The 12,628-nt window shown below is 47.2% G+C and overlaps 1 protein-coding gene across 1 annotated transcript in view; it reads right to left on the reverse strand.

Moving 5' to 3' along the window:
- The window catches only part of CMTM4 (CKLF like MARVEL transmembrane domain containing 4), a 73,502-nt gene extending 67,180 nt beyond the window's left edge, over nucleotides 1–6,322 (reverse strand). Inside the window, exon 1 of the mRNA XM_069548939.1 lies at nucleotides 5,824–6,322. Coding sequence (XP_069405040.1) covers nucleotides 5,824–6,009 — 186 coding nt within the window. The 5' untranslated portion in view covers nucleotides 6,010–6,322. The remainder of the gene's footprint in view (nucleotides 1–5,823) is intronic.
- Nucleotides 6,323–12,628: the final 6,306 nt, after the last annotated feature.

Below are 12,628 nucleotides of genomic sequence, written 5' to 3' on the forward strand. Positions count from 1 at the left end.
CAGGTTTGCTTGGCAACATTTATCATGAATGAACGCTGAATTTTCTCAAAAGTTTTTTTTTTTCTGCACTGACATAATCAAGTGTTTTTTGCCCTTTAAACTGTTAGCATGGTGGATTCTATCTCCTGATTTTGGAAAACTGAACCAGCCTTTTGTTCCTGGGACAAACTACAATGATTGTGATGTACTATTCTTTCTATATAACATTGCAGGATTCGATTTCCTCATATTTGTTGAGGATTTTTGTGCCTGTGTTCATGAGGATGAACATGGTCTGGAGTGTTCTTTTCTTGAACTGTCTTTGTCTGGTTTTATAAAACAGACATCTACTAGACATTTTTCTGAGGCCTTGAATGATAATTTTACTATTTTGAGCATCATAAAAACTTATGAATGGTTTTAATCTTCGATTTTCTGCTAGAATTTCCTTGACTCCAAGTTTTTGAGCAGGAACACAACTTTCAAAGATAACAAAATTCCCAAGGGAAAATAAAACTATTCTAACTATTCTCACCTTAAGGTACATGTGAGAACCTCGTGCAATGGAACTGTTTCATCTGTCGTTCTCTGCAGGTCCCCACCCTGCTTCAGTATGGCCAGCGAGGCAGGAACTGTGCTCCCCAGCCTGGGATGAAAAACTGACACAGTTTCCATCAAATGAAAGACACATTATTACCCAGCCCTGGAGTGCAAATGCTCACAGTGGCCACTGAGTTACCTGAGAGAGCACCTGCCAAACATTAGCCCCTTTAGTTCTTATAAGTCCCCAAACGTTCACAAACGTCCAGTCATTACCACTCACATTTTACTATGCTGCTAAGCTGCTGCTAAGTCACTTCAGTCGTGTCCGACTCTGTATAATCCCATAGACGGCAGCCCACCAGGCTCCCCCGTCCCTGGGATTCTCCAGGCAAGAACACTGGAGTGGGTTGCCATTTCCTTCTCCAAGGCATGAAAGTGAAAAGTGAAAGGGAAGTCATGTCCGACTCCTCACGACCCCATGGACTGCAGCCTACCAGGCTCCTCCACCCATGGGATTTCCTAGGCAAGAGTACTAGAGTGGGGTGCCATTGCCTTCTCCAACATTTTACTATGGGAGAAGCCAAATCACAATGGGATTAAGAGATTTCAAGGCAATCAGCAGAGCTAAAGTCTGAATTTAAACATCACCTAATACCCAACTTTGTTTTAAAAAATAGTCCTAGACAAATGCAATGCAAGGTCAGAAGGTCAATCAGGCATGGGAGGAACTTCAGAAAGGGATTCAGGGACTTCCCAGATGGTCCAGTGGTTAAGACTTCCACTGCAGATGGCACGGGTTCCAACCCTGGTTGGGGAAGTAATATCCCTCAAGCTGGGCAGCACAGCCCAAAAACATTAATACAAGTGATGAAAGGAAGGAAGGAAGAGAGAAAAGAGAGAGAGAAGGAAAGAAGGAAAGGAAAGAAAGAAAGAAAGGAATCTGATGCAAAAGAGCTCACTGAGGGGTGTTTTAGGAACTTAAATGCTGATTCTGGTCTTGGCTCTTTTGACAAGGCCCATCCCCTCACTGCAGAAAGTGAGCAAGACTAATGGCTGAGGAACAGGACACTACACAGGAACTGCTCTCCTAGGGACAGCACAATGGCCACAGAGAAATCAAAATGCTTGTAGAGCGTATCATTTCAGCATGTAAGAGTCAGCCAAAAGATCACCCAAAAGGGTGGACCAAAGACCAGAGAAATGTTCCTGGACTCAAGGTCTGTCCTGCTCAGTGGAACAACTCAAAGTGATGTTCAGGAGGCAGTAAAGGGTACATGTGCGTGCGTGCTAAGTCACTTCAGTCGTGTTTGACTCTGTGCAACACTATGGACTATAGCCTGCCAGACTCCTCTGTCCACGGGATTCTCCAGGCAAGAATACTGGACTGGGTTGCCATGCCCTCCTCCAGGGGATCGTCCCGACCTAGGGATTGAACCCACATCTCTTATATCTCCTGCATTGGCAGGCAGGTTCTTTACCTCTAGCACCACCTGGAAAGCCTAAAGAGCATACTGCCTGGGTACAAATCCCAGTTCCACCAACCATGAGGCCTTAAAGGAGTCACAACCTCTGTGCCTCTAATTTTCTCATCCATAAAAGTGACGAGAGTCAGCATTCATTAATGATGTCCGCTGTTATTATTACTCAGAAAGTTGTCCCACCGAGGGCCTGTGCTTTTCTGACACTGTCCTAACATCAAGGTATAATTGATAGTGTGCCCCTCCCCATCATAAGAGCAAAATTCTGCTTTCAACCAAGTGTGCTTGAGAAAAAAACAAAATCAAAATAGAACAATGAACAATAAATAAACATTAACTATTTCATTAAATGATGTCTGGGAGCTAAAAACCAATAAGCACTCACAGAATCCACATTCAAAAGGAAGAAGAAGGTATTTAAATCTATAGCTTAAACCAACTGTTTTCCTACAAAAAGTACATTCACATTGTTTGAGATATTCTCCCCAACGATATAAACTATGAAAATGCACTGATTAATCTCCATGCTATTTCAGATTAGTTTTATGATCAAATAAGGTTCCACTTAAAAGATCAATTTAACTTTTAAATCACTAGGAAGTAAGCTATCTTTAGTTCAAATATGTAATTTTAGGACTTCCCCGACGGCGCAGTGGATAAGAATCTGCCTGCCAATTTGGGGATCACAAGCTGGATCTCTGGTCTGTGAAGTTTCACGTGCTATGGAGCAACTAAGCCTGTGTGCTCTAGAGCCCATGTTCCCCAACCAGTGAAGAGTAGCCCTCTCTCTGGCAACCAGAGAAAGATCTTGCATAGCAACGAAGACCCAGCGCAACCAAAAACAAATAACTAAAACTTTTTTAAAAAGAGGGACCAGAGAGGTGGTGAAAGTTTATTTTTAAAAATTTAGTTATAATTTTGGGGTGGCATTTTCATCATGTTTCTTTAATTAATTAGCAACAGTGACAGCTAACATTTTATTACACACTAACTAAGCACCTAATAAGCTAGGTGCTAATTTCCACCTATTACCTCATCCTCTTAATCCTGAGGGAGGTATAGGCTCATTTTACAGAAGAACCCCAGCCTTGATGCTGACTATTTACGGTTCTGACAGAGAACTGATAGCCAGTACCTGTATATAAAGTTTTAACGCTAAAATGATACAGAGCTTCCCTGGTGGCTCAGCTGATAAAGAACGCACCTGCCAATGTAGGAAATACAAGAAACGTCTGATCCCCGGGTCAGGAAGATACCCTGGAGAAGGAAATGGCAACTCGCTCCAGTACTTTTGCCTGGAAAATTCCACAGACAGAGGAGCCTGGCGGGCTACAGTCCATGGGGTCATGAAGAATCGGACACAACTGAGCATGCATACACAGGTATAAAGTTTCAACACTAAAAATGATTACAGAAAGGTAAGTCTCAAACTCTAACGTGCAGGAGAACTTCTGGCAAATCTTGCTAAACTGTAGATTATGATTCATAAGGTCTGAGGTGAAGCCTATGATTCTGCAACTCTAACAAGCTCTTAGATGCTAGGACTACTGCCAAACCACACTTGGAGCAAGGACCTACAGGTGGCAATAGGCCACAGACTACAAAAAATTGTCTCTAAAGACTAAAACAAAATTTTAAAAAATCAAACTTTTCACAAAAGCCACAGAATTAAAACTTATATGAAACATATTTCTTGATGGGATGTTGCAACATCTTAGAAATATCTTCAGGGATTTCTCTGGTGGTCCAGTGAATAGGACTCCAAGCTGCCAGTGCTTCCAAGGCAGAAGAGATGGGTTCGATTCCTGGTCAGGGAACTAAGATCCCACATGCTATGTGGGGCAGCCAAACAAAAAAAAAAAAATCTTCATAACGACTCTTGTTTTCTTTTCCAGTTTAAGCCAAGAGTCCAATTTCTTGGAGTTTTGTGGAGGGGTTTTCCCCCTAAAAACCCTGAGTTTTTAATCAAGGCTGAAAAGCTAAATGCATGGGAGACTATTTCATGTTGCCATACCCTTCAAGCAGATCCCTGTCCTTCACTCACCCACATATAAGACAACCTCTCACTGTTTAAAATCTAGAGGCAAGAGTTAGGGGAGATTTTAGGAGCTGGACACCAAAGTTCTTCCAGATGAAAAGTAAAGTTCTACCAAAAATAGCAACTTACAAAAAGGCAATGATAAATACCATTTATCATTGGTTTCCATTTATGGCCTTAGGTGACAAAATTCCAGCAATGAGGTGATAGCTAACATGTTATACAAACTACTGGATTTCATTCTTTTACCAGATCCCTTAAGTGGCAGGTCTGTTTACCTTCAAAAGTCGGAGTGAACAAAGCAAGGTACTTAACAAGATCCCTAAATTCCACCTGGGTCCAAATTCCCTTTCTCCCAGCTCTTTTATTCACTTGTGATTATCTGTGCTGTACTCAAACATCAGCTAGCTGCTTCTTGTAAATGGCACCTCCCCCACCTTCTCCATTCTCTTTACTAACAGCAGTGCCTAAGTCCAGAACCAATATATCTCTGAGAACATTCCAGTTTAACAGATAAGGTCAGTTTAAAATTCTAGAGAGGAATAACCTGCTTGGTTTGTCTTTCCTGAGAGCCCTTCAAAAACTACCACCCCACAGTCAGCAGAACAAGCCTTTCACCCAAAAGAAAGATAAAACAGGCTATGATTCTGCAATTTACAAACACTGAGACTTTTATTGAAAGGATATTCACGTTAAATGATTCCCAAGGAACCTTTACCAACGTACTCAAGTAAGCACAAGGAGACCAATGCTTGGAAGAAACAAAATGCATATACCGTGCAGGTCCGTGCAAATGGCTTCTCTGGCTGAGAAGTCAATGAAGTTTTGTAAGGGGCCTCAGCGGAAGGCCTACCTGTGTCAGGGAATACCGAGACACAGTTTTGTCCCAACAAGAGCATGCTCTATCCACAAACAGAGCTAAGCAACTAATCAAACAGGCTCGTTAGAAACCCACAAAAGAGGGGCGGAGGGGACACTGTCCTGAACGCCCTGGAAGCTAAAAATAAGTATTCTGAGGAAAGAGCTCTACCATAGACAAGCCCAACAGAAAGTTCTCTGTTTCTATTACCTCCAAAACTGGCTGCCCTCCTGCAGTGATTTAACTCTGGGTACCAACTGGGCAATGCCAGCCACCGTGCTGGGGCGGAAGATTCAGAGATGCCGGTTCTATCTTCTGGGCTAATTAGAAGGAATCAAAACCTCTGCAATATAAACTGGAGATTCTGCGGGCAGAGTTGGGCTCCCTCAATGCATCTAGACTACATGCCTCCATTCAACCAACATTTATTTGAGCGTCTACCATATGCTCAGCACTCTGCTGGGCACCGGGGAAGAAACCTTTCCCAGTAGTGGAACCAGAGACAAACGAGGAGGGTCCTGAGCAGTGGCGGATGTGCGGCCCCCGAAAACCTAACACAAGTTGTTGCTATGACCAGCAGCACCCAGGGGAAGGCGTGACCCCCGCCGGGTTCCGCGGACCACCAAGTCCAACAGTGAAAGAGGCTGGCGATAGCCAAGGCTGGCGTGGACAGGTAGGCCCGGGGGCAGGTGTTCAGGTAGAAGGCGCACAACTGAGGCAGCAGGGCTGGGGAAGGCGGGGTCCCCAGGGGAGGCGGGAGGGAAGCCCGGGGATCCGGCTAGAAGAGGGGGCGCAAGGAGCTGGGCGATGGGAAGTCTGGGGCGCGGTGGAGGCCGGCAGGGCCTGCGCCCCCTGAAGCGGGAGCAGCGAGGGAAGGCGCGCGGCTAGGCCGCCCGCCCGCACCTGGGGCCCCGCCCGGCACCTACCACTTGGGCGACCTTGAGGCAGCCGAGCGCGCCGCGCAGGTAGTCGGGGTCGCAGCGCAGGCCGGCCAGCCCGCGGCGCTGGCTCACCGGCTCGGTGGTGGGCTGGTACGGGCTGCTGGCGCCCGAGATCATGGAGGTGCTCGAGGCCTCGCCCTCGAAGCCGTCCAGCTCCTCGCCGCTCCGCATGCTGCCGCCCGGCCCGAGCCGCCTCGCGCGGCTGGCTCCCGGCGCCCGGAGCTGGCGGGCTCAGCAGGGCCGCCGCATTGCCGCCGCCGCCGCCGCCGACAGACTGACTTCCCGCACCAGCGCCGCCGCCACCTCTGCACCCGCCGCCCCGCTGCGGCCGCGGTTCGGTCCGCTCGGGCTCGGCTCCCGCCGCCTCAGCAGCGGAAAGGGAGGGAGGCGGGAGCGAGTGGAGAGAGAAGGAGGCGGGAGCCGGCGCGGCGGGCCGGGAGGGGGCGGAGCGAACGCCCGCCCGCTGGCCGCTCGGTGGCGCTCTGCTCGGCTGCTCCCGCGAGGGGAGGCGGCGGCCCGCGCCGCGGGGCCTCGGAGAGGCGGGGCCTCTAGCCAGGAGGGGCTGGGGCGGGGCGCCGGGAACTCCGGCCCCGCCCTCACCTGCCCGTGCGGGGGGCCGGCCGCGGCTGCGCGTCAGGCCATCGCGGCGTGGGAGGGCAGGGGTCCAGGAGACCAGGGATTGTGGGGACCCGAGAGTGGGGTCTGACGGAGGGTTGAGGTGGACCTGGGCGGGCACGGTGTTGCCTTCCCAGGGCGCTGCCTCAGTTTCTCCCCTGGAGGAAGTAGGCCGGAGGACTTTCTGGTGAGGGCCAAGATGCGCGACCTCAGTGCTGAGAACAGTAAGCCCGGGGTGGACCTGACTTGGGCTGTTTGACTGACAAGAGGGGGCGAAGTGTCTGGGCTCCCTCACCGGGCAACAAACCGGTTCTGAGGTCAGGAACACAAGTGAGGAGAAATCAGAGTGAGTGAGTGGGGTCGTTTAGTACCGGGTCTGCAAGACAGACACACAGTTACGATTTGCGAATAACTCCCAGTGTACGTTCTGGGTCCTCCTGCCTGACGGAGGAGTGGCCGCTTGCCCATAAGAGACCCTTGGTGATGAACATTAGTTTCCTCTCTTAGATGCAAAGGTTTTTGCCATCTCTGTCTAATCATCAAGGCAAGTAAAACACAGATTTTTTACACTGAAGGGCATTAATTAGGGGCCAATTTGCAATTCAAGTGTGAAGGCTAATTTCAAGCTTAAGTAAAACACTGACTTTCTAAGAATTGTCGCTTTGGTATTGAACCCTTCCACACCTCAAATAGCTAGAGCTTATCATGCTCTGGGCACTGAGGAAGACCCTTGAAAGTGTTATTCCCATTTTACAGAAGACTCGACTAAGGTTTCAGACTGGTAGTCCCAAACAACACAGTTGGTGGACAGAGCCAGCTCACGTCCAGTTTTTTTTTTCACTACACGTTGTTCAGTTCAGTTGCTCAGTGGTGTCTGACTCTTTTCGACCCCATGAACCGCAGCCCGCCAGGCCTCCCTGTCCATCACCAACCCCCAGAGCCTACCCAAATTCATGTCCATTGCCTAGTATATATTTCAGATGAGGTTGTGAAGTGAGAAGCATTAAATGCCATAACTAAGGGGATCTCAATTTAAACAGCACTCACCTTTTGGTTACCAAAGATGGGAAAGACAAGAACACTCTATTCAACCAACAGATATTTCCTGGGCACGTCTATGCTAAAGGATATGTTAAGACCTGGAGATTGCCAGTGAAAGACAAGTTGAATGACTGGATGCAGGCTCTGGCCTCTGCTTTCTTCCCAAATCCCAGTGAAATGACAGTTACACGGATTTATGTTTTAAAGGCATAAAACCACAGGGACAAAGAATGAGAGCGGAGACAATGGCAACAAAATGTTGGAAGCAGAAGAGCAAAGGGGCAAATGGTAACTGACTTAGCAGATCCAAGAAAGCTAAACCCTAAGCTGGTACAGGGGAAGGCTGAAATGCATCCTAGGTCATATCACAGGAAAAAAGGCTTGGGAATCATGACATTACCAAACACATCTAGAAGTGGGAGTGAAAGCAGAAATCTAAAAAACAAACTAAAAAAAACCCAAGTGAGTCTTTTAAGAAGCAAATGGATTCCTGGATCCCCTCCCTTGCCCATCACCCACAACTAGAACTTTTTTCTCTAGAGACGGTAAGACAGAGTCCCTTAGCTAGGGAACACTAGGCACAGTTGAGGGTAGGGGGTACCATATTAAAAATTATATGTATTTGTGTCCTTGGATATTAAATAATATGAAAGCAAAACAAATTTTAATTCATTATGAGTTAAAAATCTCATAGGAAAAAGAATCAAAAGACAAAGAGGTGGAAAATGAGAGAAAAGAAAATTAGAGGAATAGTCCAAGAGACTAATAGAATAATAAGACTCTCATAAAGTTAGAATAGAGAATATGGAGGGAAGAAAACAAAAAATAATAATTCAGGAACATGTTTACAGAACCAAAGGATATGATTTTGGATTTAAAGGACCCATCAGTGCCCAGCACAATGAATCAACATGGACTAGCATCAGATACATCAGACCACTGGGGCAAAGAGAAGAGCCTCAAGATTCCAGAGAACTGAGCAGGTTTCATTATAAACATCAGGAATCAGAAAGGCATCAAGAAAGAAAGAAAGAAAGGCATCAGATCTTTCAAAAGCAACTTAGGGGGAGGTTCAAGGGAATGGAGTAAATCATTCCATATCCTGAGGAAAAATGATGCCCACTTAGAAGTCTGATTCCAGCTGGAGTATCAGCTGGGTGTGATGACTTATGAAAGACTCTTTTGGACATGAAAGACTCCTGTCTCTTCTCAGGAGGCTGCTGGAGAAGAATACCATCAGTACAAGGATTTAAACCAAAGAAGCAGAGGACATGGGATCCAGGAAAGGGTGGATGCAGCATAGAGAGAGGTGATAAGGGTCCTTATGGTGAGGAAGACATAGGCCCCTGTGCAGCAGGGCTGGGGGTTGACCAGACCAGATTAGAGCAGCTAGAGGGTTCAGGAGACATCTTCAAGATGAAATTATTCGATTCACCAAAAAGTTCATTCAGGTTTTTCACTGTCTTACCCAAAGAACTTTTTGGCTAATGCAGTAAGAATGTGTCTGAATATACAGAAAAGAAAGATTCATAGTTTCAGTGAAGTGTTCAGATAAATTAATGATAAATGTGGGCTTCCCAGGTGGTTCAATGGTAAAGAACCTGCCTGCCAATGCAGGAGACACAGGAGACGTGGGTTTGATCCCTGGGTTGGGAAGACCCCCTGGAGGAGAAAATGGCAACCCATTCCAGTATCCTTGTTGGGAAAATCCTATGGACAGAGGAGCTTGATGTGCTCTAGTCCATGGGGTCACAAAGAGTCAGGCACGACTGAGTAACTGAGCACGCACGCACATATAGGGATAACTGCACAGAAAATTAAGGAAATATTCATAGATGAACTGTGGGGAAATAAAATGATACATAGAAAAGAGGTATGGTAAATCACAGGTGAATAATACCTGCATAATTATAACAATGTAAACAATTAGTGCTGATCTCACCACAGTACCTGGTCATATTAGGAAGAAAGGACATATTAGGAGAGATACAATGTGTCTGTGTGTGATAGGGAGAAGGGGAAGGTGGGCAAGAGACCGAAATACTCATCGGACATGCTTAAAACTCAAGAGGTAGCAGTATATGCATGTCAATTAAAAAGATAATGGTAAAGGGACTTCCCATATAATGATGAATACGATTGGTTAAAAGTTTTAAAATGTCAGTTCTGGGAAGCTGGAAATGTAATGGGGGTTATAGGCCTTGTAGAACTATTTGATTCTCTCAATGATATGTTCATGTAATTTTTGTGTTCATATAATTTTAATGGCAACCCACTCCAGTACGCTTGCCTGGAAAATCCCATGGATGGAGAAGCCTAGTAGGCTGCAGTCCATGGGGTCTCTGAGAGTCGGACATGACTGAGTGACTTCACATTCACGCACTGGAGAAGGAAACGGCAACCCACTCCAGTGTTCTTGCCTGGAGAATCCCAGGGACGGGGGAGCCTGGTGGGCTGCCATCTATGGGGTCGCACAGAGTTGGACACGACTGAAACGACTTAGTAGCAGCAGCAGATTTTAAATGATTTTTTAAAAAGAAATGTTGAGTGTTTGATATCATCCCTGCCAGCACAGATGTGGGGAGCAAGCATTGAAACCAGTAAAATGTGCTGTGTATTGTTCATAGTGGTAAGGGAATTTCCCGGAAGGATTTCACTGAGTCTGTGGGTCAGAATTTCAGCTGAAGTCTGAAATACAAAGAGCAGCTAGCAAGGCAAAGAGATAAGGATTGGTGGAAAAGTGTTTCAGCAAGAGGGAACAACATGCACAAAGACCCAGAGATAAGTGAGAAAGCAAAGCACAATGAAGAGGGTGAAAGGTGGCTTTGGGCATTCCCTGCAGGGCCTCAGGGGCCATGTGAGAGGATAGATTAAGCAGTGTTAAACAGAAGAGTGACACCTCCCTCTAGAATGTTCTCTTGGCCTTCATCAAAGGAGATAGATTGAGCAGAAGCAAGACTGGAGGCTCCTCTCCAGTCCTCATTAACTGTTCCCTGTTCCTGGACACTAGCCTACATTTATTTTTAGTTCCAGGGACAGATTCGAAATTTTTCCTTCTGGTTTTTAGCAAAAGTTCACAGACTTTCAATGGGTGTTATTGGGAATCCCACGTAGTAGATAAAACTTGGCACCGTTGCCTTCCTCAAGCGGTCAACTGTAACTGAGCATGAGCTTGTGGCTAGAGCGGTGCCTCCAGGTGTCTGCAAATGCTGGAGACAAAATGAAGAGAAGAAATGACAGAGAGGTGGGCAGCCCTCAGGTCCCTGGGTTCCAGCATCTGGTCCACCTATCCAGGGCTTACTCAAGGAAACCAGACTCAGAAGAGATTGATGAAGGAACCAGACGCTACTTCACCCATTGCTGCCAGTGGATAGCCTCGCCAGCAAATATAATGCTGATTCTTAGCTCAGTCCATAAACTCATTGTGAAAGAGCTGCTCAAAGCACAGCATCCTTTGTTGTTCAGTTGCTCAGTTGTGTCTGACTCTTTCCGACCCCGTGGACTGCAACACGCCAGGCTTCCCTGTCCTTCACTATCTCTTAGAGTTTGACTGAACTCATATCCATTGAGTCGTTGATGCCATCTAACCCTCTCGTCCTCTGATGTCCCCTTCTCTCCCTGCCTTCAATCTTTCCCAGCATCAGGGGCTTTTCCAAAGAAAAGGTACTGGAATAAACTCTTTAACGTCTGAAGGTGCACGCTATGCCCCAGTATCCATTGCTTTACCTGCATCAGGCCTGACCTCTTGCCAAATCTCTTAGCTTCTCATTCAGCCCAAAGGCAACCACCTCCAAGTCTGGGGGACTCCTTACTCTAGCCCTCCTCCCCAGGCATATGGATTCCTTGGAGAGTACTAACCTCATAAACCTTGGTACTACAAGGGCTTTAGATTCTAAATTCCATGAAAGGCTGGGAGCAAAACACCTTCCCCAATTGGGGTCCCTGTCCCTGAAGGCATTGCCCGATGAGGTGAGGAGAGAAGGGCTTCCAATTTCACTTTGTTTCTTACTTAGGCCCCTCCCCAGGGCAACCCCCTGAGTTTTGGGGGCTGGGGTAGCTTTTCCTATGACTTCAATTAAGCAGTAGATCTAATCTACCACTTTTAATAAGCTCAGTAATTAGCAGGATCCCTAGAGACTTCTACCTCAAACAGAAAAACATTGACAGTGGTAGTTAAGTAGAACACTGCAAGCATAAAGCAGGCAGTGGGAAGACTAAGTTGATCGTGAACAATATTAATATTAAGCATGATGCGAACACCCAAGAAAATCATGTTTAATGTTTCTAGACTATGAGCTGGGCCTGAAATGATTCTCTACTTTTAAAGAAAGTTTCCGGTATAAACTCCTAATGTCTGAAGGATTCGACTCAAAGATGTCAAAATAAACAACCTCTTTCCACGTCTGAAAGGAGTCGATAACCCCCTCCCCCATTAAACACCCCACCCCCACCCCGACCTCGAGTGTTCCCATGAGCCTGGAGGGCCTGGGCCGATTCCAGGCGGGAGCGGTTCAGGGGTTAGAGTTAACTGCTGCTTCTGAAAGAACTTGTCCCTTCAGCCGGAAAAATGCTCTCCAAGTCTCCTCTAAAAATAGTGCTCGCTGGGATTTTCCAGTTTGACATTCCTTCAGTTCCTATGACCAAGGACAATCCGGGCCAAACCATCTGCACCCCTCATGGGGGCCTCCAGTGGAATCCCACCCTCTGTGGGACCCCAGTCTGTGCTTCCTGCCACCTCCACACCCTGCTAGCACCTGATGATTCAGGGGAAGATTGGCCCGCTCAGCAGCTGCCTGGCTTCTCCCTGGCTGCCTTCTCCCCTCCCCTTCTCTTCCCAGGGCAGGCGCAGGGGAAAGGTTTTCTGGGGAAGAAAGAGGAAAGTGTGGCTACAAGGGAACGGGGACACTGCCTACACTTATCTCCGATACCTGTGGCCCCCACCAGCCTGGGCTTGCTAAACTAGCCTGTGAGCCTCCAGGAGCTGCCCAGGTTAGCCAGGAGTCGAGACACATAAAGTAAATCTTTGCTGATGGCCGACCCCCCACGCACCCACACCCGGTGCCCAAACCACAATCTGGAGCTTGGAGGCTCTCTGAAAAGAACTGTGAAAGTGTAGAGGACTTCTGTCTGTCCA

The sequence above is a fragment of the Ovis canadensis genome, chromosome 14, assembly GCF_042477335.2.
Source record: "Ovis canadensis isolate MfBH-ARS-UI-01 breed Bighorn chromosome 14, ARS-UI_OviCan_v2, whole genome shotgun sequence".
Taxonomy (NCBI): domain Eukaryota; kingdom Metazoa; phylum Chordata; class Mammalia; order Artiodactyla; family Bovidae; genus Ovis; species Ovis canadensis.